Genomic DNA, 24249 nt, shown 5'->3' with positions numbered 1-24249 from the left:
CTGAGTCCCACCACAAAGCTTAGAAAAGTGGTGGTGGACATACTTCTTTAGTCATAAGAACTGGATTGTCCAGCATCTTGTAAGGGGATATTGCTATCTTAATCCTGCTGGAGAGTGAAGAGACAAAAACATTCCCATTGCTTTCATTCCTCTAACTTGCATAGTGTTATAAGTGAGATTTAACACTATTGGTCACTTTATATACTCAAGTATAGCCATTGTTCATTACTCATGAAAAGGATCTTCCACCACAAAATTGTAAGGTTGTAATATCACGTTCAGAATAAGCTTTAAGATCCGTTAATACCTTATGTATCATTAAACTACAACTTTAGTTTCTAACCATACCTCATCAAAGTTTGCTCTTATTACAGTGTCTAGTATTCTTTGACAGTGAGTTCTATACATCATAATAAAGGTAGAAACCTGAAAAAGAATGAGAGGGAGACATACAAAAGATCATTCTACTTTAAGAAATCTGCTTTTAAAACTATCAGAATATAGAGAACAAAAAAGTAAGTTTTTTCTTATCTTGCCTATGGACAATTGCAAAAATAATGAAATAGGTTAAAGTCTAGTTAGATTAGTTAGATTAGCTTTAAGATGAGTTTTCTTCTTAAAAGTAAATTCTCCCTTTGAATTCATGGATTTTTCGATGTCAATGGGGATTCTTCAAATATAAGAGGAGCAAAAAGCCTCAGTGAGATCAAAGACGAGAATGTGGCCCTAATTAGGACATAAAGAACTATAAAACCCTATTCTTTTGTCCACTTTACATTGATACCACACATGTGAATAGCATCAGAAAACTAGCAAGCTCAGCCAAGAGCAGCCAGAGCACTTTTGTCATATGTGCAGATAGGATTCTCTGAATTTCTAGTCTATAAGGATAAGCAATGCACTCGGTCCCTCTCTGCTCATGAAAGCATCAGAGCTGTTTTTCAGCGTGCCAAGTGTATTCGCAGATTGAAGAGCTATAACGTTTAAAAACAGTTCCCCTCAAACCTCACCTGCCCTATGTAATGTAACTTTAAAAATAAGTGTGCGCGAGCTTTAGAGATGTTGTACAGCTAATAGAGTCAGCTGCCTATTTTAAGGGAAGACATTTCTTCCTATTATATGAAGTAATTAAGTCCCCCATAAATAAAGTCAAAACATTATTAAACTTACTCTGATTTAAAGTCTTTGTATTTTAGATAAAGCTTTCATCCAGAGCAGGGGTAAAAAACACAGACAAGCGGAGAAAAGATTTCCAAACTGTTACCTTCTCCTCTGGCAGACTGGCTGGCAGATTTAGATCTTTGACATTTGGAAACTCTGGCAGTAATGTTCCCAGTTTGGATCGTGGTGAATACGCCACTGTCTGTTTGGTTACTTCTTTTTTTCCTGTTTCGTTGACCCAGGCTGCTCCTTTTTTAGAATACATCACATCATAATACTGGGAGTTTTCTTTCACTGCAATTCCATAATAGTGGTACCTGATACACAGAGATGTATATTTTATAAAGCAGATTGTTTAAAATTATAAATAAATAAATAAATATAAAGGAGGGTAAGAGAAACTGATAATGCCAACGATTTCTACAGCAAAACAGACTGTTTAATAGTTTAGACACTATTAATAAGCATTGATTCAGTAGCAGAACACTGAGGTAATATATTGGGCTTCCAATTTTCATTCGTTTTGGTAAAAGTAGCTCCCTTCAGAGTTAATAAAGATGATTCTGTTGCAGGGCAGGAAAATAATGGACTTGATCTTATTATAAAAAAAAAGCATCCCAAAGCTACTTATTGGCAGAGCTCTGCTGTGCAGTTGCTTCTTTAGTTTAGCAATAAGCAGAGGTACAGACCCTCTGGACTGGCCCTTCTGTTGTTATTTCAGCTCCCTGCTTCTCAGACTGTTGAGGGCTGGTTTGATCCCTGAAAAGCATGAGTCTTTATTGCAAATGAGTTCATTAGAAATGTTTCAAAAATCGAAAACACCTCAGTGAAAAGAGAAAGGGGAAAAAAGGCTTGTGCTGGAAAGCAATGAATGGCAGGAAACACACAGTTCAAATTATTTGCTTCGTAACTTAGCATCAGCATTGGTTTTAGATCAGCAAGGGATACTACAAACACTGTAACTCTGTCTGTGCAGACCACACTGGGAATTACAGAGTGTGGCTGTGCTATAAGAATGGATTGGTGGCCTTATGACACAATCTGCGCTATAACTTCACTTATTTATAGGTGTTAATAGAAGCACTGAGTATCCAATCTAACTCTTGCATCAAAGCAACGAGTTTTAATGATTACAAAATACATCGCAAGATTGTGTTGCTCACATACTTTTGATTCAGCCTGCTTTCCTAGAGGGAATTTTCGATGATCTAGTTTTCTCCTTACAGCCTATCAAAGCCTGTCACACCACAATGAGACTCTGTCTTCTGGATGCCCCTATGGTGGCAGGAGAAGTTACCATCTCCAGGTGTTTGTTGTGCTCCCCAGACAGTTACTGATTTCAGAGTGCTGCCAGCAGATCTGTTCACTTGAATGGACTTGAGTTTGCTTTAAGACAAAATCAGCTGATTTTACAAAGGTCACTAATTAAATTAGTGAGAGAGTAGCATCTAAGTGACAGTAGTTTAAACTAACTCAGGTGACTTTTTCCCTTTTTTTCACTCACAGTCATTCACCCACAGATCAGTGTGTGTGATAATCTCCAGTTGAAAGTGGTGGCAAAGAGCTGGAAGTCCTCATCCTGTCTACCAGAGCAGAAGGACTGAGAGGAGGCCTCGGGAGTTGAAACAAACTTCTAGTACATCGGTCCCTTGCCATCATGAGGATGATCTTTATTGTCCATTAAAAATAAAAGCTGTCTTGAACACAGTATTGAATAATCCAAGTGAGATGTATTAAAACATTAAGCTGACATGGTATGAATGGGATTTCCTAGCTTCAATACCTTATAAAGCCACACTATCAGCTCCAAATCTGCATGTTAGGGCTTAGCTCAAAACGTGTATTCTACAGCAGAAACCAGGCTCCGGATTGGTCCTAACCTGTTACAGATAGCTAATGGCAAATTTGTGCTAAGACTGGGGTTGTAACACCACCTGTAGAAGTTGTAGCTTGAACAACTACAGGTTGCAGTTCAAGTCCCAGTTTGGTCTCTAGCAGCTGTCATGCATGCACTGCATGTAAGAGCTGTAAAGCTCACATGCATCCTGTGCAGTATGTCTGGGTAAGGGGAAACTGAAAAGAAATTACAGCAGAACTGTAAAAGTTCTAGATGGACTGAGAGGTTTGTATAATTTAAACAGATTATTGTATAATTTAAACAGTCTTTCATCAAGTTTCCTCTTAAATCAGTTCAAGAAAAAAATGAATGAAAGCCTGGAAAATGTAGTAAAACTTCAACTGCACATTATTTAATTTCTGGTATACTGCAGTCAGCAATAAACTACATAAAAGTGTTTTCCAGGAAGCTTGAAAATCATATAGACAGCAATAGCCAAATCAACTTCAACAATTTCCCAGATACTCTCCTCCTTCAGTAATTTTGTCATCCCAAATGGCAAAAACTCACTGGTGCAGTTTACACAGATTCTATTCCAAGCACTTCTCTGTATCAGAAAAAAACCCAACTTAATTTAATAACCAGGGCCTGAAAGTTTGATCATGCAGATAACACAATCATTTTTGTGGTAAATAGTGGAATGCTTTTTACTGTCATGGGTCCAGTATCTGCATCACTCCTTTAAAGAAAGAAAGAAAATTCCCTTCACAGCATGTAGTTTCCATCAGTTTAACTAACCTCTTGTGTACATAACTGAAGAGTTTCAAACTACACTACAGAAAGCAATCGGCTTTTATGTCTAGCTGCCTTCTCGTAGCTCACCTGTGGTGGAACTGTTTCTAAGCTCAGTGCGATAGAGAACAGCCGCATGCTTGCAGCAATAAACCCAACTGCAAAAAAAGAAAGCCTCAGAACTGATGACCAAGAGTATAGCACCGTTGTAGCTCTGGACTTTGTAATGTTACAAGGCAGCCATGCTATAAAAAGACTGAAGGCAGAACAGTGTGAAATCAGATAATCTTAACCACTTCTATGGCCAAAGTTCCTTTGGCAGTAGCAGGGAAATGGAACGAAGATCATACTGGCAGCAATCAGTCACCATGGTTGGTGATAAAGGGACTAAAGTGTTAATGTCCAAAGTAATATCTTTACATAACACTTAGTTGGAATGCAGTTAGATGTTCCTGAAAAGAAAACCAGAGCTCAGTTACAGCTGTGCTGCATCTAGCAAGAACTGCATTTACTGTAAAGTAGTACAGTGTGCATGTAGTGTGTGTGTGTTTATACCTCTTACACAATATATCCTTTTCATTGGATCAAATGAGAATGACTCCTCTGTATGCTATTTATAATCCTTAGGATGTCAACCACTGATGAAAATGTAGACATCCTCTTTTGGAGCAGAACTCAATTCCCTAAATTATGAGGCTGCAAAACTTGAGTCACTATGATGTTCCTCACAGGGGTCAAGAATTTTGTAGAGCACAACCAGCATGCTTTGCAGAAACCCCTTCTTATCTGCTACATAGAGAGCAGAACCACTGCAAAGGTGGCATGAAAGGAGTATGTGACCTGAAAGCTACTCTCGTAGGTATGAAGGTTGTGGGGGGAAAACACGCAAGAAATACTGAGTCACATTGATTTTCAACCTCAGTGAGAGTAAAGAGACATAGCTTGTGTCTTGTGGAGACACAAGACACCTTCAGTCAGCAGATCAAGAGCATCTTGCCCCTCTGAGAGACTCCTGGAGCTGCGGGAGGAGGTCTAGTTTGGAAATACAGCAGTGCTCATTCCCTTCCTTAAAAGGGAGGACAAGTAACAAAGTTGTAGGCAATGTCAAAGTGATTTGATGGCTGACAATGAGTACTTTCATATGAATGCTTCCATAAAGCAACTTGTGCACACTTTCACTCCATCTTCATGAATCTACTCAGAACTTATATTCAGTGCTAAATCCTGATTCTCCGAGTCTGGACCTGTCATGCTTTCCTAATACGCTGTTGGTCTAGCCCAGAATTTGCACCTGAGAGATTTCTGGTAGCATTATTATGAGTCATGTTACGGTAGTTCTGAATTTGCATTTGGGAAGAGATTTTAAGTCTTCAATTAGCTGCTTAAATTTTGCAAACACACTGTCCCAGGTTTTCATTTCCCCTCCATTGTTTTCCACTTGAGATCTACAGGGGCTACCTTTAGACTACCCTGTAGGAGTCTTTGAAAGCTAACCAATAAAAGCAGACTTTAAATTTATATTTTTAGGGGGCTTATGTTTGCCATAAAAAGATTCAAAGCTCCAAAGATCCAGCTCCACTGGAAAAAATTCATGGAGTCCACAAGCAGAAAAAAAGTATTAAAACATCACTGTATCCTCTTTATAAATTGGTAGAATCACATCTTGTCAACAACTGGAAAAAATCAAATACCCCAGGAAGTGCATTCTTCTTTCTGAATCAATTTCTCATTCTGGAATTAGGATGAACTGTTCTCAGGAAGTACCAACTTTTGGGTAAGGCAATAAATTAATTCCTTAATCACTTCAAAGATATATTGGATTTCATTTACACAGGAAAAATGGTGGTTAAATCCAGGTTTGCAAACAATTTCATCTTATAGGCCAGTGTATGTTCCTACCTAAATTCCAGATAGCGTTCTGCCACTCATCCTCTAAACTGAAACATGATGTTAACCAGCTGTGATTTCCCAGCCTCCAGCAGTAGCTCCATTACCCCTGGGTGTGAATGTCCTTTACATTGTGTAAAGTGAGTTGAGATGAAAGACATTGTAGCAACAATATGGAAAATAACGTTGATGAAATCAGTAAAAGGCCTCCTTTGGACTACCTTTGCAGGCTCACTGCAGAATCAATAATACAATGTAAAGACTACAATGGAACCTCCATCAAAGTTGGGTTTTAAGTCCCCCAACTGGACAAATTATTCCCTCATCTGATACTATGCTATTCAGTAAAGCCAGAGCCAGATGGGGCCCTGTATGAGACGGTAATAATAGCATACACTGCTTACTTTGATTGGCCTCTGGTTCCAAGTCTTCTTGTTGTTAACTGTGGAAATTGTTGCCTTATTATCTGCAAATAAATAGAACTAATGTTAGAAAAAAAAATAAAAGCACATTTACTAATATTTTATATAGACTGTTAAGGCAGGAAAGCAGAAAAACTGAACTGCAATGTCAGCAAAATAGATGACAGGAGAAATCAGAAATAAAGCTGTTAATTTTTTCCTTTACTGAAAGCAGGGAAAGACCTTAAAATTCAATATAATTCCATTAACTACCATTGCTTTAAATAAAGAATTTCAGAAATCAGTGGAGTAAAATAAACTTCCTTAAAAATCTAAGATCAATTCTGCCTCTAAACTAAGAAGGCTCATGCTTAGAATTTGCCTACTATTTATTTATATTAGTTTGCAGGATCACCAAATCTGGTTTTGCTGCTAATAAAGGAAATTCTCCTTTTGAGAGTTTTGGAGGCTACCGTTCTTTAAAGACCTTCACAATGCTGCCATTAAACACTCCTTTTCCTAAAAGATGATTCACTGAATAGATTTTGGTATTTGACAGGGGCACCGCTTCTACTAGGAAAGACTCACTGTTGCGTTTGTAAAGAGAACTTGTAATCAATTTATCCTCTGTGGAAAACAAGTGCATCTCAGAAACAGCAGGGTATCATCAAGAACCTGGACGCTCGTCTGTCAGCAGAGATTAAAAGAACATTGCTACTGTAAAACAACACTTCTTTAGTGCCAGATGCATTTAAGGAAATGGATTAATGAATGCAGATTGTGCCTTCAGTAATCAGAGCCTCTGACAAGCAGACTAGTCCTCATGAAAAAGCTCTGTGGGGCTCAGCATCTCACAGCATTGAACCTGATTCTCAGTGTGATCTGCAGTAGGAGAAAAGTGCTTCTGGCAGAACAGTCATGCAAGAAAGATTGCAGTAAGCCTTGAAGATGCACTTGCAAAAGGAATTTCTTCCTTCTTAAATTTACGATCTATTTTAATTGTATTTTCATTGAATAAATTGCTAAATGCTTACTCCTTGGGGGGGCACACCAACTAATATTAAAGGAAAACAGGCATACAAGATGGAATATAACTGTTCAACTAGAAGAAAACGTCAATTAAAATTGATTAAATGATATAGATTTTTTTCTCCATTAGCCGTTTTGCCACTGTGATAAATATTTAATCCTGATTGATGACTGAAAGCTCTGGAACACATATTTGGATCAAAAGGTGCTATATAAATAAAGACATTACAATGTCACATATTTGACCATTTCTTCAGTATTTTTTTAATTTTTTTTAAGCAAATGTACAATCATCCTTCCTTTGTATCATGTAAAAATTGACCTGTGTTGGTTTCCAGGAGCTTTGCACAACATGGCTGATGTCAAAAACGCAGCATAGACTCAGAGTCGCTAGGTTGTTCAGCTTTAATTTCTGGAGCAAAACTTCAGCAAACAGTAAAACACTTTTGTGGAGCTGTGAAAGTTCAGCCTAGCTGTTTGATAAATGAGCAGACAGGCAAGCAGCCCTTCTTTCTTTTTTTGTATGGATTCAATGAAGCCTGCCTAAAGAACACCACATGCTGTTCCAGCTACTGATCTAACATTCCGCAACATCTCAGCCTTCCAAATTCCCTTTAATTACACATTAATCCCACCCCTCTCCCTTTCATTTTCTGCAGACAGGGTTGGGGGCTCCACAAGGCTGTGGGAAAAAAGGCAGTGTTGAAGAACTTCTTTCTGCGGATGAGGTTTTTGGGTTAGGGGATTTAAAAAATAAATATTTTCTCTTTTTTTTTTTTTTGGTTGTAGTTGTCATTCGAAAGTACCATTCCTCCCCAAAATTTGATTTTACAGCAGTAGAATCAAAACATGGGTCTTAATATTAGAGATGCTTTTACCCTATTTTTTCTTTTGGAACAACATGAACCTATATTACTTTCAAGTGTTTCTAGTAGTGATGAAGTGTTACAATGCACACTGTAAATGCTACTTTATGAACCATATGCCATGGAAGTTCCTGGGATTTAAATAAATCAGCCAATTTCTTCATACCAGGGCAGAGGTGATCAGGAAAAAGAGAAGAATAATGGAGCAGTTGATCAGATGATCCCTTTTTCTTTTCTTTGTTTGTTTCTTTTTTAAGCCAGCACGTTTTAAACAGTAAGAAACACCTTTCAGAATGCAGCTGAAAAGTATGCATCACTTCAAATATTCTCTAACAATAAGTTGAACAAAGACAACAATCTATCAAATCTTTGGAAAAAAAGTGTCAGGACTTTTGATCTAATGCTGCATATGTAAAATATGTATAACATGGCATACTCACTCGTGGGTGCTTGTACACATGAGCATGGGTATTTGTGTTTGGAATAAAACAAGTCAAGTACTAAATGATATAAATGTTTATATTCAGCTATGTTTATTCAAATCCCTCTGCAATGATACTGCCAAAGGGAATGAAGTTTCTCCAAAAGGAGAGACGAAGCCAGAACAGGCAGGACAAAGTGGAGTTCACCATGTGCTGAAACCAATGGAAAAAGCAGAGGTCCCAAAATGCTGATCTTTAAAATCATAGCTTCAGCCTGAAAAGTCACCCTATAAAATACATCATCATTGTGCTCCAATTTATTAACGTTTAGTGTCCTACAGAGAAAATGAGTTCATTTTACAGCTGGGTGGGGAAGGAAGGGGGAAGGAAGTGAGGTTGCACAATCAAATGAATCAGGACCAGACCATGCAGTTTGAGCTGCTTTCTGAATGGAGCCCAGTCCCTATTCTCAGGGGAGCACTGGCTTCTCAACAGAAGCAGTGGTAAAAAGATCTCATGGGTGGTATCCAAGGAAATTTTGGAGTGGACAGGCTTTTTACCATTGTCCTTCCGTGGAAGTGAAAATCCATCTCATACTTCTCCAAAGTAACCACAAATCCAGCTGCCCTATGAGATACGCTGAGTAGAAGCGTACAGGTTTTACTTTTGTCAAATAATATTCCACCCAAATTATGTGGCAGTTTTGACTGTTAGGCATTATTTTATGCGACTTGAGTTTTTGGTTTTGAGACAAATGTAGACCAGGAGTTTCACATGCAAATAACTTCTGTCCCCTCTATATTAGCCTCAGAAATCAGTGCTCCTTTGATTTCTTCCTCAGTTACTAAACTTGAGTTGTGTTCTCCCCCTTTTGCGGGCCCTGCTCAAGATCTGATCTTGCCTTCTGCCTGTAGAAGATCTCATTTACTTTTATTGATTAAAAAAAATAAATATTAAGAACTCCCTTACTTTTGTGCAACTCCATAGATAGTTGTTGGTGATTGCCTACTGTATACATAAGAGCCAAATAGAAGTCATTATATTATAAACCAACATATATATAGTTTACAGGTCTTCAGGAGGCCAGTAGACCCAAGTCAGCATAGCCCTTTTGGAGACAATCCTGATACAAGGTTTTAGGAATGCCTATGCAGGTGGAACATAAGGGGAACCTTTTCCTTCTGACATGCCTGAATGTATGTGGCAGCCAAAGTGAACACAGGAAAGAAAAGCCTTCTCATATCTTTCTCTCACACTGAGATTACAACATCGGTAGTACAAAATTTAACATATATTGTACAGATCTTGGAGCTAAGAGGATTTTTATCTCTTTTTGGTTTTTAAATCTAGTAGACGTATCTGGATAAACTTGAATTAAATATCTAGTTGCTTGTACTATTGGTTGTTCCTAAAATAATGCAACAAAAAATAAACTACTTGAGCATCCATGCAAAACACAGAAAGCTTCATGAGCAACACCTAGAAAAATGCACCTCTGTAAAGGTCTGTACTGTAGTCTGCACAACCTATTAACCTTAGACATGGCTAACTGCAGGAGCTGTTCTATCACCCACAAATGGCTGCAAAGGTGCATTCCTTCATCCTGATTACTGCCAGCTGGAATTTCTACTACTGCATCTCTCCTCACATCTCCAGCACAACCAGACCCAGCCGCAGCTTTAAAATGAGGAATGTATTGTCTATTTTGCCTTCATCGCTACACTGTGACCCATCACTCCTCATTGTGTTCACTATCAAACTGTGAACTTTTTTTCCCTGTTATTCTGTCTAAATTCCTCTATGACATGAGATACCAAAACAAATTAGGGGAAAAAAACACAAAACCACCCCATAAAGCATCTTACATATCTGTCTTCATAGAATCATAGAATGGTTTGGGTTGGAAGGGACCTTAAAGGTCATCTAGTTCCAACCCTGTGTCATGGACAGGGACAACTTCCCCTAGAGCAGGTTGTTCAAAGCCCCGTCCAACCTGGCCTTGAACACTGCAAGGGATGGGGCAGCCACAACTCTGCCAGATTGAGATACAGATTTCAAGCTCTAGGCTCTGAAGGTCTGGGAGGTTTCTAGACAGATTCTAAATGTAGTGGAGTAAGTTGTCTTTCCTCTGATAACAATTATTCATATGAGGGCCTGGCTTTATTTATCTCAATTCAGATTTCAAGACCCACATGTAGAGGGCATGCTTTTTCTTTTACAAAGTCAGGTACAGAAGACCTGTGTTATTTACCAAATTCTATTGTAGTTTTTTAGCCTTAGATTTCTTTGCCATGGCAGCTGGAAGGAAATCAGTGATGACAAATACAACTATACTCCCACACAGTATGCTTTCTTTATTCACTGCGGTGAAACATAAGCAATGATAATAGCTTCAACTTACATGATAAATGTATGTATATTTTATGTATAAGTGTACTTAAATGATAAGTAGGATTTTTAAGCTCATTTGTCTTTGGCCTGGTACTACTCCAGCTCAATCATTTTGAGGTTTCCCCATTAAAAAACATGCCCTGAGACTGTCTGTTACCGTTAACACTTATGTTAACAGGTACGTTTTGGCTCAAAGATGGCTTGGAGCTGGCTTGATACTACCTTACCTTGAGGAAAAGGTCAAGAAAGCTTTGTCCAGGGAGCATCCACTAATAAAAAGCATAATCAAATTAGTCCATTGCAAAATGATGTCACTGCCCATGGCAGGATGGTTGGAAATAGATGATCTTTATTTAAGGTGCCTTCCAACTCTAACCATTCTATGATTCTATGAAAATAGCATTTCTGTCTCCCAAATCCACCAAACTGTGCAAAGAAAAGGAAAACAGGTATGACTGTGTTTATACCTTCTCTAATCCTTGCTCACTTACTTACATGGCCCAGGAGAGAAGACTGTAGCATACAGGTCCAGTATTCTTGACCCCAGATCTGTTGTCTGTTTAGATTCAATAATCTTCCCATTCCTTTTCACTCACTTTCATCATTTTGTGGAACAGGACATGATCTAGCTGTAGGATAAGAACTTGTTTCTAGTGCTGATACATCTCAGAAAAACCTCTGGCACTCTCTCTAATGCTTGTGCCCAATTCTGCCTGCTGTGGAAATTAAACTGTGAGGAACTGCAACTGAACTGGAACCTTCAGTGAAGCTTGTGAGACCTCTCCTCAGATTCATCTGCATACAACAATATCCTCCTTCAGCAGCTTGTCTGGCCAGATGGAACTCAGCCTAAGGCATGATCAAACAGATTACTGCATCCCAACAAAAGATGCAAGCATCGAAGGCTCTGACTCAGATGCTTAGCTGAGCTGCAGCCACTTTCAGTGCTGACTTGCTGAAGCCAAGCAGATCTAAAACCCTGCACAACTCCCCCTGCTCTGTACTGGTGCCAGCATGCTTACTGCCATCACCCAGCATATCTGTGGGAAAAGGCTGAGCGCCAGGATCCCTGCGCTCTGGCAGACCCTGTGCTGTAAGAACAGCCTCTGGGACGTGTTGACAAGGCATGCGGTAAAGCAGCCCAGAGGCCACTCTACTTCATGCTGAAGACCTAACTAGAAGCCAGATGCCACTAAAAAACTCTTTGCTAGAGAGCAAATCTTTGGGAAAGAAAAAGTCACTCCAGAGAAACTGAGGTGTCCCAGCTGCTTTTCGTACTCCCCAAGCTCAAGGAGAAAAGGGCAATAGTCAGTAATCTGCAATCATGCAAAGGATCGGTGAAGCCGAGCCAAGGGAGGCAAGGATCTTTCCAACTACACTGTAGGACCCCTACTCCCCACACCAGCATGACTGCTTGCTTCTGTGGTACTTGTGTTACAGCCTTCTCAGAGGAGCTTAGAAAATTCTGGATCTAGAAGAAAAATCATGTTGGTGTTAACTGTTCTTCCATCAGGAACCTCAGCTGTTAAAAAGGGATGAAAGAGATGCAGGGACTGCTTGCATAGCGCTGACAGACTGATATGGTCTTTCCATGCAATAACAGAAACTACATCCTCAGCTTTAGATTGATTTTTTTCCCCAGTTTTCTTCTATATGGACTAGAAAAAAAATCTAATTAAAAAAAAATAATAATTCCATGTAGTAATTGTTCATAGCAAGTGCTACTTTAGTCTATCGGAAAAGAGCGCTAAGAGTAAATTTGGCTTTGCCGTACCACTTACTACTGAGGCTACTTAGAAGCAAATGGGGAGCAAAGGAAAAACCCCCACACCTTCAAGAGAAGTATCTTGTTATGCACAGCAGGCAATTTCCAGAGGTGTGCACTTCAATACAAAGAAAAACCACAATGCAATCATGTTGTAATATCATTATCTAAAAGTTTTCAAGGCTACTTGTCTGTCCTTTTAAAACATTAAATATATAGTATGATGGCACAAAACTGTAAATGTTATTTATGCTAATCATGCTTGGAGGAGCAGTCCTGCTGGCAAAACTTCTGGGCATAGAGACAGAGCATAGTGATAAAAGAGGACTCTGGCTGGTACAGCTTGTACCTCCCTGGAGCAAAGAAAACTGTTGGAAAGAAAGCACTTTTCTGCTGGTATAACTGTGTCTCAGACCATTTTTCTGGAAATATTGGTCAAAAATGTAAAAGATCTCTTTCCTAACCAATGTAACAAAACTAATGCAGACTTTACCCTTCTTTATTTAGTGAAGTAAATTTATTAGAATCTAATTTTCACTTACAGCAAATCAGTCAGGGAGCAACAAAGAGGCTCTAAAATTCGTGTAAGCATGCATCCCTGTTAAACCATCTTGTGCTGCCAGAGGGGTGTAAAGGGAACTCAGGCTGGGGGAGAAGCACCCTGCAAAGTGTCAGCGTCCTTCCTTTTCCTTTTCAAATATCAATTTATTATTGCTTGTCAAAAGACGAGGCAGGAGAAGCACTAAAATTAAAAAGGCAAAACAAAAGAGGAAAGTGTTTAACCTCCAGGGGGCATACGGGAGTTCTGGGAAGAACACTTCAGGAGGATGCAAAAGCAGTTGCACCATGAGAAACTACGTGTTCTGTATGAGAGATACGGCAGGGTCTGCGAAGTGATTTAGAACTGCACAGTAAATTTAAAGCAGTGAATTGAGGATGTGGATTATAGAGGAAACTGACGCAGAGGAGGAAGATTACATCTTCAAGGGGCTTGATTAAGAAAATGAGATTCATACCAGGTGATGAAAGAAACAAGAACAAAAATCAGTGTGGGAAATGAAAGTGAAAGGGAAGCTCAAAGACCTGTTAACCCACCTGAACACCTGGGAGACATGCTAGAGCGAGGAGAGAACCAATAAGCCTTATGGCATCCATCCATATGCAGTAACTACTGAGGGGCTTGGAAATGCCCAGAACGTTCCTGCTTTTTCTTTGATTCAGTGAAGGCTCCAATACAGAATGAGTTAGCTTTTGCAACTAAACCTAGTGAGAATAATTACTTGGAGCCTTCATCCACCATAATTCCTAGCTCAATGTATAAATTGTCACTGGCATTTTATGTTGGCATGTTGCTCAGAGGAAAAAACACATACCTGCTCAGCCCTCCCAGCTGCAGGCAGTGGCAGAAATTCCAGCTGGAAATTCCTTAAACTGCTCTCTGAAGCCACAGGGTCTCAGAGCAGACCCCAAGGCATTTGAAGCACAGGGCTGAGGGAGGCACAAGGTTGCTAACTTTAAGTGACCTCAGCAAGAGGGCTTTCATTCCTTCTGCCTGAAGACTAACAGTCTAAACATGTTCGCTGTGACAAAGCTTTCTCTCATATGCAACATTTTATTGTTAAAAACTCAGTGACATACCTACCCCTCCTCACTGTGCTTCCCTGTCATCTTGCTGGTTTCAGGGAACATTTTTACTTATTCTGCTTCACTTTTGGGTTAAATCATGATCCCACCGAATACAATATGCTTTGCTGCCTACAGTAAGAGCAGAAGTTTAACACTGGAGTCCTCACTTGCTGATGCTGGGCCATATCCAGTAAATACAGGGCCCTTCAAAGTCACTGCTTAGCTAAGTATATGGGTAAAAGAGTACTTGGTCCTATCTTTAGCAGGCAAGAAGAAAGCTCTGTAATGACAGGCTAGGTAGTATAGCAGATTGGCAAATGCTAGCATAGACAAAACTGCCTGTAATCTTCACATATTAATTGGGTGAGTAACACTTAAATCTTAGCTAACATTAAAACTACAGCTGCCTTTGTCATATAAGAATACATCACATTAATAACCATATTAGAGTCTTCTTCAGTTTATATGTTCTTTAAGCAATTGCTTTTAAAAAGGTGTGTTTTTTAATTCTGTTCTTTCCTCATTACTTTCGTTGCTATTAGCCTGGTTTCCTCAGGAAGCAGCCTATGAGATATTACTGTCTCTGTGAATCTCTCCATCCCCCCAGAACAATTTTTGTTTTGCTAGTCTAATATCACCGAATGCCTGGGATCCAGTCTATGCCCTAGAAGTTAAATAGAAAACACTGGCTGGGATAGTAAGTAGAGCTTGAAGTTAAAGCTAAGAAGACAGAGAAGAAAGCTCAGGCTTTAGCTGAGCCATTTGGCACTGCCTGACTGGACAACCATGAGCATGAGGCAACTAGTCAACAATTTAATTGCTCTGAACCAGCCATCATATGTGCTGCTTCTTGCCCAGCTGTTGGCATGGGGGGAGGAGAGAAAAACAGACAGGCAAATAGACAGAGACATGTGAAGGAATATGAAAGTGATGTAGAAAGCAGATGCAGCAAATGTGTCAGAAAACTGAAAGAATCAAGACCTCGATGTAGTGACTAGGACCTGGAAATAATTGAACATACTGCAGGGAAACATGGAGATAGTCTAAAAGATTTAGGTAAGGCTATGGATTTAGGGAACATCAGAGATGGCAGGAAACAAGATTCGTTAGTTCAGCTTTTCATGAACAACTTGTCTGTTCTGCACGCCATGCTCTGTTGTGGATATATTTGACTTATATCAGGCTTAAGTAGTAGACACGGACTGAAGCATTGCCTACAAAACCTTAATCTGGAGTGATCACTTTCGGCCAAGTTTCATGTCTCCAGTGTTATCCTCAAAAAGGAAAGCAACATTGTTCTGATAACTGAGATGTAACTGAGTAGGTAACAATACATTAGGATGCTACTTATTACGGATTATTTTAATGTGCTGAACTCCATGTCTCTTTCTAAAAACTACCAGTCTGGTAAAGAAAAAGCCTAAATGTTTAACATTGCCCACAGAGCTAAAGTTCAAAGATGAATCATAAATTCAATGTGGTCTACTGAAAGGCGAACTGTCTACAATTTCACAGAACAACTAGCTCCTTTCTCTGAAGGAGATGACAGCTGCAGGGCTCCTGATGATTCCCAATGAGGACAAACATGTCTGGGATCTCTGTTTCAGCAGCTAAATGCAGAACCCCTCAAATAGCACCTATTTCACTGCACTGCCTCCAAGGCATTTATGCAACATGTTACCAATATGGTATTTAAGTCAGATGATAACAACTCTGTTAATCTAAAACTTCATCCATGTACATGCTCCTAAGGAGAAGCTGACAGCAAACTATTAATTGAATGAGTGTCTGCCTTACAGATCTCCAGGACTGTGCAGTACTCTTTCTTTGCAACAATAGGTTGGAAAAAATTCCTGGGATCTGCTCTGGGTTCCACAGATGCAGAAGCCTGTTTTGCTTCAATATTTGTGCCAGCATTACCTGAGGTTCCTGGACACACCTCTGCAAAAGCCTTGGTTCCCAGATTCAAAAGTACTGGCCACACAAAGCACTAGCTTGAGACACTACGAGGATGACTTCGTATGGCTTCCTTTCCACAAACAGAGGAAAAATTTCATGCATCACTGCTTCAGAACTCCATTGCAAGCAAGTGGAAAACGCTTGGACCACAGCACACGAAAACCACATTGGAATGCCATGATTTTTGGATGGAAGACACTGTACCTGACCTGCTAGGTCAAGCTGCTCCTACAAACGAACAGGTATATTTACAAGGGTCAGGGGAAAAGGAGCATGAAGTAACGTATGCTGTAACAAGACTGCCATATACTGAGAATTAGCAAAATCCCTGATAGATTTGTGTTCTGATTAAATAATTTCAGAATATTTACACCTTGCAATTTACAGAAGTTTTAGGCAGCCACAAAAAGTAGCATTGTGTAAATTCTGCCCATGACCCAAATGTGTTAGCCTGAATGAAATCTGTTTCTTGTTTTCACTGTTCCTAAACTACATGTTGCCACTATACGTACCACTTGGTAGCAATAACATGTACAACAAACAATTTCATTCATACTTATTTATGGAACATCTTATACAGTCATCAATGTCTGCTAGTGGTGTATAAACGTAAGAGCTTTAGTGCTCACATCTGGACAATGCACGGCTGCATCTGTGTTAAGAGTGCATCTCCACTGTGAGCCTGGAATTAACTGCACTGCTCTTACTAGAGCTGGACTGGAAAGTGGAAGCATGAGGAATCACAGTGCAAAGACAACTTGGCAGCTTGTACTTGCAGTGCCACACAGACATCATTATATGCTTTCTGGACTTCACATCTGGAGGCATTGTGCTCCACTGTGTGAATTTACCAATGTGAGCTGATGTCATTAATTCTGGGATCTCCATATCATGCCTACAAGAACGGCACAGACCACCTCCAGAATTCAGTGATTGATATTTTACTCTTGTATTTTTTAAAAAGTATGTATTTGTTAAAGCAGTGCGGGTCACAATGCAGATGTGTTTACACTGGCTCGTATTCAGCTTCCAAGCTGCCAATATTGTATACCATGTCAATGTCAGCTAGGCTGGGGACTGAAGTCATCAAAAAAAGTTAGTGTATTCTGGAGTTCAGTCATGATTAGACATTACTGCAGCCATAAAAATACTTAAAATCTTAGCCTTTTCCCAATAACTTGAAACATAAGATTCCATTTATCTATTCCATGTCTATCTCCAATGGTAAATGATGATTTAATTCTTTTCAGTAATCCAAACTCATCTGAACCAGGTGGGAGCTCAAGGTTTTGTACTGCTGTTTAGACTCACCTTCCCAAAGCTGGCAGCATTAACAGGTTGCGTGTCATTTTTCTCACAGAAGTCCAAGTAATGCATGTAGAGAGCACTTCGAGGAATGCAAACACCTTCTGCAATCTCATAGTTCTCCTCCAGCCTTAAAAAGCAAATATCAAACAGAGAGAACTGCAATTATGTTGGCTGTCCTGTATGATAAACAGTATGCAAAGCTGTATCTTTAATACTAAGTATTCTGGCTTCTGCTTGTATACTGAATTTTCTCTGCTTTGTTCCTAAGTGCTCCTTCCAATCCACTTCTATAACACTTACTTGCTTGATTTGGTTCATACTTGCCATCGAAAATGTAGGCTGTGAATTTTCAGTAGAAATTAGCACAAAGTAGAGATTAGCACAAACGGATATTGGGTTTTGACCATGCTCCAAAATCACAGTTTTAGGAAAAATTGTACTTGTATTCTGTTATACCCTAAAAGCATTCTGTAGTAAACAAATGTACAACTACAGAACACCAAACATTCACTGAGGGGAAGCATGCTCTCATTCTTTACAGGACATGTCACCTTTGGTTCATGACACTCTTCATTCCTGTCCAGCTGCAAAGTTCCTTACCTTGAGGAAGCAGATGAGGCTAAAGTTATTTGCAAATACTCGAGAGTGTGCACAAAATCATATCTGTGTAGTGTTTTCTTGCTATAGCTTATGGACAAATTGAAATAAAGAGTCCATGATCTGAATACGATGTTGAATAAAACAATAAAACAACATCCTCCTCTGCCCTGTAGAAACTATAATTACTCATTTACACATGCAAAACACAACTACAAAATTTTGAATTAACGCATCAAATATATGAATAGGCATATGCTTAATGTGTAAAATCTGAAACTGGTCTCAGTAAGATTTATATTGAGACCAGTATAAATAGATTAGAAGAAAGATTCCTTTGAAATGACATTTTAATGATTGCTGATCCAACAAAATTCAAGGGGCATTTACATACATGCTTAACTTTAAACCAACAAACTTAAACTCATCAATCTCATCATCATATGCATATATAATTACATATGTGTTTGTCTGCCCTGCTGGCCAGGAGAAGAAGACAGGTGCAACTTCCTCCTTAAATGTATTAGAAAATTATTACATACCCTCAAACCCCTCCAATTTTACAGTAAATAACTGCCTGTCATTTGATAGCTATAGAACACCTCCCATATATCTAATTTGTCTCCTTCATTGCCTTTTTCAGGACCTACCCACCTTCCATTTCAGTTTCGTGATCGTTTGTGACTGCAAACTATTTTAATAAGATATCCGGCTAGATGAATGGAATCAGTTTGTATGGGCAACATCTATTCTTCCTTGGTTTCTACAGAAATATCGTCATGGCATCTTTCCTCAAATTCATAGCGCTTTAACAAAACCTCCTTTCAAAACCTGGAGAGTTCGTTTGTATACTATAGCTGCTAATTGGAATGTCAGCTTCCGTGACCAAGACAGGACAGAAAGAAAAGCAGTTAATTATTTCTGTTCATATCTGATGAATTTTTCTCTTTTTCTCCTCTCTTTCACAGAGAGTCATTAGTCTGACACTGAACAATGATCCATTATACCTGAACTTTTTTTTTTAATGATCAAAACCCCATCTTGCTCCACTTCTTTTATTTTCCTGTCTTTTATTTAACAACTTTATCATATTTTGAATTCAGCTTCATTCTACAGTATTGTAGAAAGCTAATGAACTCAATCTTCTACCTAACAAATCATTACCAGAATATAATATAATAATATATATACAACATTTTAAATGTTATAATAAAGCCATGTGAAATCCAGTCATCTTCAATGAGACCTTTTGTATCACTACAGTATAGCAACAAACCCCCTAATCCTTCTACAGGAAAAAAAATTTTATCTGTCCCTATTACTGTTTTTCTCTTTATACACTTACATACTTCTGGATTAAATGAGATTATTCTATAGCAGAGTCAGATCTGTAGTGCTGTTACAGGCTGGGGTTTAGTTATGCGGGCAACAGAACAACTCTGGTATTGACCATTGCTAATCACAAAGGATTCTAGAACAGATTAATTTTGAAGCGTTGGTAGTTTCTCAGAAATTGTTATAATCTGGCAAGAATCCATTACCTAGTAATGCTTTACCTTCCTCTTTTTTACTTCTTTTTATGAATGATGCAGAAAATAGAATAGTTTTGTTGACTTCAGCTTCACAATACTGTTATTATTTGGAGCACCTACACTGTAAGCAACCAAACTGCATGGAATTAGGCTGTCCATGCTTTGAATAATTCTGTGTTTGGAGAACTGAACACACACCCCGCCCAAATGAGGTTAAATAAAGTTTCACACATACAATCTGATCAACCAGTCCACTAATGAAACGATCATGAATGTTTTAGAGTCAAGTGTTTAGCGAGGTATAGTTTTACAGATGCTAATGAACACAGGAACATGGGATAAGAACACGGTAGTAGATATTGGTATTGCCATAATGGTTAAGTTCATGCTCACATAGTTTCCCCCATTATGATGTATTTGGCAGTAATGCTACATTACTAGGCCTTTCACCTCATTTTCTGTCATAAACAAAACAAAAACACCATTCCTGTTTCCAGGAAAAGGATATTTAGCCAGGCTGAAAGTCACCCAGAGATGCTTTTTGGCATCTTCAGCTACTTCCTCCTCCTTATTTATAGAGTCCAACATACTTTGCCTTTGGAGAAGCATAAGCATTAAGGATAGATCTCCGTGGGATTGATGATGTTGGTTCTTTTCAGCAAGATCCAGACAAGAAATAACTAACAAATTGATGGCAATATGAACACTGTGACAAAATTAATGTATTTCCCTTATGTCTTGCTTCACTTTTCCTACTACTTTCTTCCTCTTTTTCCTTGCTACTATTTCCTCTGTTTCTGCTCTCCAGCACTCCATTACCATCATTAGATGTAAATGACAGTAGCATCAGGTAAAACTGTCAACCATGTAAAGCTAAACAGGAAGTGCTCAGTGCAGCATTTGGACATGAACACAGCCATGGGTTGCTAGCTCCTGCTGCAGTACACATAACGTGATGTTAGTGCATCCAGCTTTCCAGATAGAAATTCAGTATCTTCACCCAAAGCAAGCTTACTACTTTAGCAGTTTGACCGTACCTTTTGAACTTGTAATTTCATTTAATGTATCAAACACAGTTTCTCCAGGAAACACCAATTCAAAGCTGCAGTACCTAGGGTGAAAACCATATGGAAACCACCAGAAAACTGTTCTATGCTATAGCTACTAAACTAGGCACCTTTTACCTACAGGTCTATTAATAAATGAGCCAATCATATAATTCAGTTTGACAGCAGCTAAAGAAATCAAACTTGAAAACTTCTTTGCTTTCTGTTCCCTCACGTAATTTTGGGTGAAAAATGGAATGGAGGAAATTACAGATGCTCCAAAAGACTCAATGCGGAGAATATCTGACCTGGCTAAATGTCTGAGAAACATAACACACAGGTAGTAAGCCAGTATACTAACAAGGGGGAAGGAAAGATGATGTAAGCAGCCTTTTCAGAATCAAAATTCTAGGATTCTATTGCAAACACTGCTGAATGAGCATTAGCGTGCACACTGCATTCCAGCAGGGCTCAATATCCCAGGAGTTTAGGGATTTACTAACCTTTATGACTGAGGAAGCTTGAAAGCATTTGGCAAAAGACTGTTTACAGTATTTGCATGTTTTCTATTGGGAACAGTATCACTGGCATGTTCTAATTAACTCTGACTTCTTGGCTACTATGTTATTTGCTCTTAACTGACTCTACTGCAAAATAAACACTGTTCTGAATTTGGGATTGGTAAGCCCTGCCTGCTATTTTATTTTAGCTAGATAGTTCTTTGTTATCTTGCATGAACTGTATTGAAGTTATGTAGGTGAATAATGGAAAAAAATAAAATAGCTCTATCACATTTCACTATTATTTTAATAATTTTCTGTCTGTAGAGACTTTCTTTATTCCATTTTCTTGAACTTCTGAAAAACAGCACTTTTGTGATACAAATAGGTACAAGGAAGCAATAGTTCAGAACTAAATGCCTTTATTTGTATTTGTCCATGCCATTACCTGCACTGGAAGTGTCTGCAAGTTTTTCAAGGTAGGACACTAAATACTTGCAGCAACCTACTAAATCAATGCACAGGTCTTACGATTTCTTTAAATCTAAAATTTGACTGATCAACTTTAAAAGGCAGAAAGACGAAATAATCCAAATGTCTTTATGCGTATTTCACAAAATCACAGAATTTCACAGGCAGCTAAAAATGGTAAAATTCATTGAATAAATTATTCTTTGCTGTTTGGTCAGTGAGATCTCCCAAGAGACTGACAGAAGCAGAAAAATAATTTTGCTAACATTTTGTTAAAACACCCACTTTTTTGCCAATAATCTTCTCTTTTTACCCAGAAAACTATGAGAAGTACTTAGAGGTGAAGTGAAGGCCTTTCTTTAAAAGACTTAAAGCAAGCTAATGAGTATGGGTTTTCAGATAAGCATGCTCTGAGTCTTCTCTGTTACAGAGCTCTGTTCTGCCAGACACAAGGAACCTCCTGAAAGACGCTTGATCACTTACAATATTAAGAAAGCTGAACCAGAATTAAAAACCTAAATTAAGGGAAAAGTCAACAGAAGTCTAAGTGATAACTTACAGAAAAGGATGTCAGAAGTGTAAGTGATATTACAGAACATGCAGCCTAAAACACTGGTGTAAATCACAGGGAACAGCCCTTGTTCATTTTTCATAGCACAGTAACTCACAGACTTTCCTCTCCCCATCTTCTCTTTCTCTTTTCCCAATTACCCTTCCTTTTTTCCCCTCACTAAGTTTGCAAGGGGATTTTGACAAACAAATCAAACCTCAAACTCTCTTTCTTCTTTTGTTGTCTCCTACATTAAATTACAGAGATCTCATTTCAGTAAAACTCTCAAGCAAAGGTGGGCTTCATCATACAATGAAACAAATTGAGTCTTGAAAAAAATTCTGAGTTCTAGTTTTCTTTTTGTAGGAAATACAACAATGATGACAAACCACAGATCACCAGCTGGCAAGGTGGCAGATAAATATGCCAAGTAGGTCTTCGAAACTACATCAGAGGTTTCCTACGTTGAAACAAATCCAGCAAGTGTAAGTTATTTGTTGAGAAATGCTGTGCAGGATACTAATGAGCACATTAAACACTCACAGTGAAAGTATCTTTAGAATTGACTAAGATGTCCAACACCTCTATTCTTTTCAGCTGGAAAAATCATAAGAAAAAAAACACTGGCAGGTTTTCTTAATTTTTTTAAAAGGCATCTTACCATTGCAGTGTAGCTGGAGTTGAGTGTGGTTTTGATGCTCTATTGTTTTCTTTTTCCTCATCTGTTAAGAAACAAAAAAATACTATGTAATTTCAGTGGGAACTGCTCAGGCATTTATGAACTGGTAAGGAATTATGCGATATGAAAAAAAAGATAATTCTCAAGTACTAAAGCTTTCTCAAAATATTGGATAAATTGTGGAAAAGCAGATAATGATATTCCCTAAGCTAGCAAACTGTAGATGCTTCTTAAGGCAATAAACCTTGCAAATATCACTGATACTAAGAGCAGAGTAGTGTGTAGGAATAATGACATTGGAAAGGATAAATTTATATGAAGAAAAAAACCCAAAACCAACTCTTAGATCTCTACCACCATGTCAGAACATAAGAACACTCTCACCCGCTTTAAGGCAACAGTTGCCTTAGCCAAGTTTTGTATTAGATGAGGCATTTAATCTAACGGAGTTGATCCACTGTTGTAATCATAATATATGATATGTACTAGATGTTTATAAATTTACAAATATTAACTCTGAACAAGACAAACTGAAATTAAAAACATCTTATAATCTAATTTATTCCTTTTCAGCTAATTTTTCTATTCCTCATTAACTGTTGCCAAGGTGACTCTCTGATTTGCTGACCTCCCAAAAATTTGAATACAAGATGAATAAAGATAATTAAAACTCCTAAAATACTGGATTCTTCCTAGTTCACATTAATTCTTTTGAAATAATTTAAAACTATTTATAGAATAATTCCTATTAAACAGTGATTTGTGAAGCATATAAAACATTCCTAAGTGAAAGCTGGAGTGAAGCACGAAGGGCATCTCCAGAATGGTATTCTTTGGAAAACACTGTTGTATCAAACACAGGGTGGTATTTTAACTTTGTCCCTGATTAAAGCGTTAAGTGTAGAGGGCTTTGATACCTAAAGTGATGAGGTAAACCACACTGCAAGTCTCATTTCTTCATGTAATTAAGTTTTAAAAGTTATTTAAGTGAGCTTTTAGGATGCTGAATCTTAAGGGGGCCAGGCTATCTCCTCTGAACATCAGACCCCATTGGGAGGCCCTTTGTGCAGTCCCAAGAACCGACGAACACAAAGAAAACTCCGCTTTGGAAAACGCCGACTTCAGCAGTTGTGTCACAATATTTCTTCCATTACATATAGGGCAAGTTGTGTTAACTGAACACCCTTTAGCCTGCGAGGCAGGTCCCCTGAACGTCAGGAAAATCCAGATTTACGGTTACCCGCAGACACTGCTCCCAACCCCTCTTCTGCATCTGCATGACAATGGGCCTCTAATTATTGGACCGCACACTCCTTCCCTGCCTTTCAGGGGCCCGCTTTTATTCAGTGCATAGGACCAACATACACATTTCAAATCACTTTTAAATTGTGTTTTTCATTTGTTTCTCCTAAACAAACGGTCGGCATGCA

General features: G+C 38.6%; 1 protein-coding gene across 1 annotated transcript in view; it reads right to left on the bottom strand.

The window, feature by feature from the left end:
- Positions 1 to 24249, bottom strand: part of RFX4 (regulatory factor X, 4 (influences HLA class II expression)) — a gene marked incomplete at its 5' end in the record, with an annotated part of 70292 nt that overhangs the window by 39580 nt on the left and 6463 nt on the right. The window contains 5 exons of the mRNA XM_010012516.1: positions 349 to 426; positions 1265 to 1478; positions 6082 to 6143; positions 17448 to 17571; positions 22802 to 22862. Coding sequence (XP_010010818.1) covers positions 349 to 426; positions 1265 to 1478; positions 6082 to 6143; positions 17448 to 17571; positions 22802 to 22862 — 539 coding nt within the window. The remainder of the gene's footprint in view (positions 1 to 348; positions 427 to 1264; positions 1479 to 6081; positions 6144 to 17447; positions 17572 to 22801; positions 22863 to 24249) is intronic.

This window comes from Nestor notabilis, unplaced genomic scaffold (assembly GCF_000696875.1).
Source record: "Nestor notabilis isolate BGI_N333 unplaced genomic scaffold, ASM69687v1 scaffold7844, whole genome shotgun sequence".
In the NCBI taxonomy this organism is placed as follows: Eukaryota; Metazoa; Chordata; class Aves; order Psittaciformes; family Psittacidae; genus Nestor; species Nestor notabilis.
The sequence above is the reverse complement of the archived record's forward strand: the minus strand, read 5'-3'. Positions and strand labels throughout refer to the sequence as shown.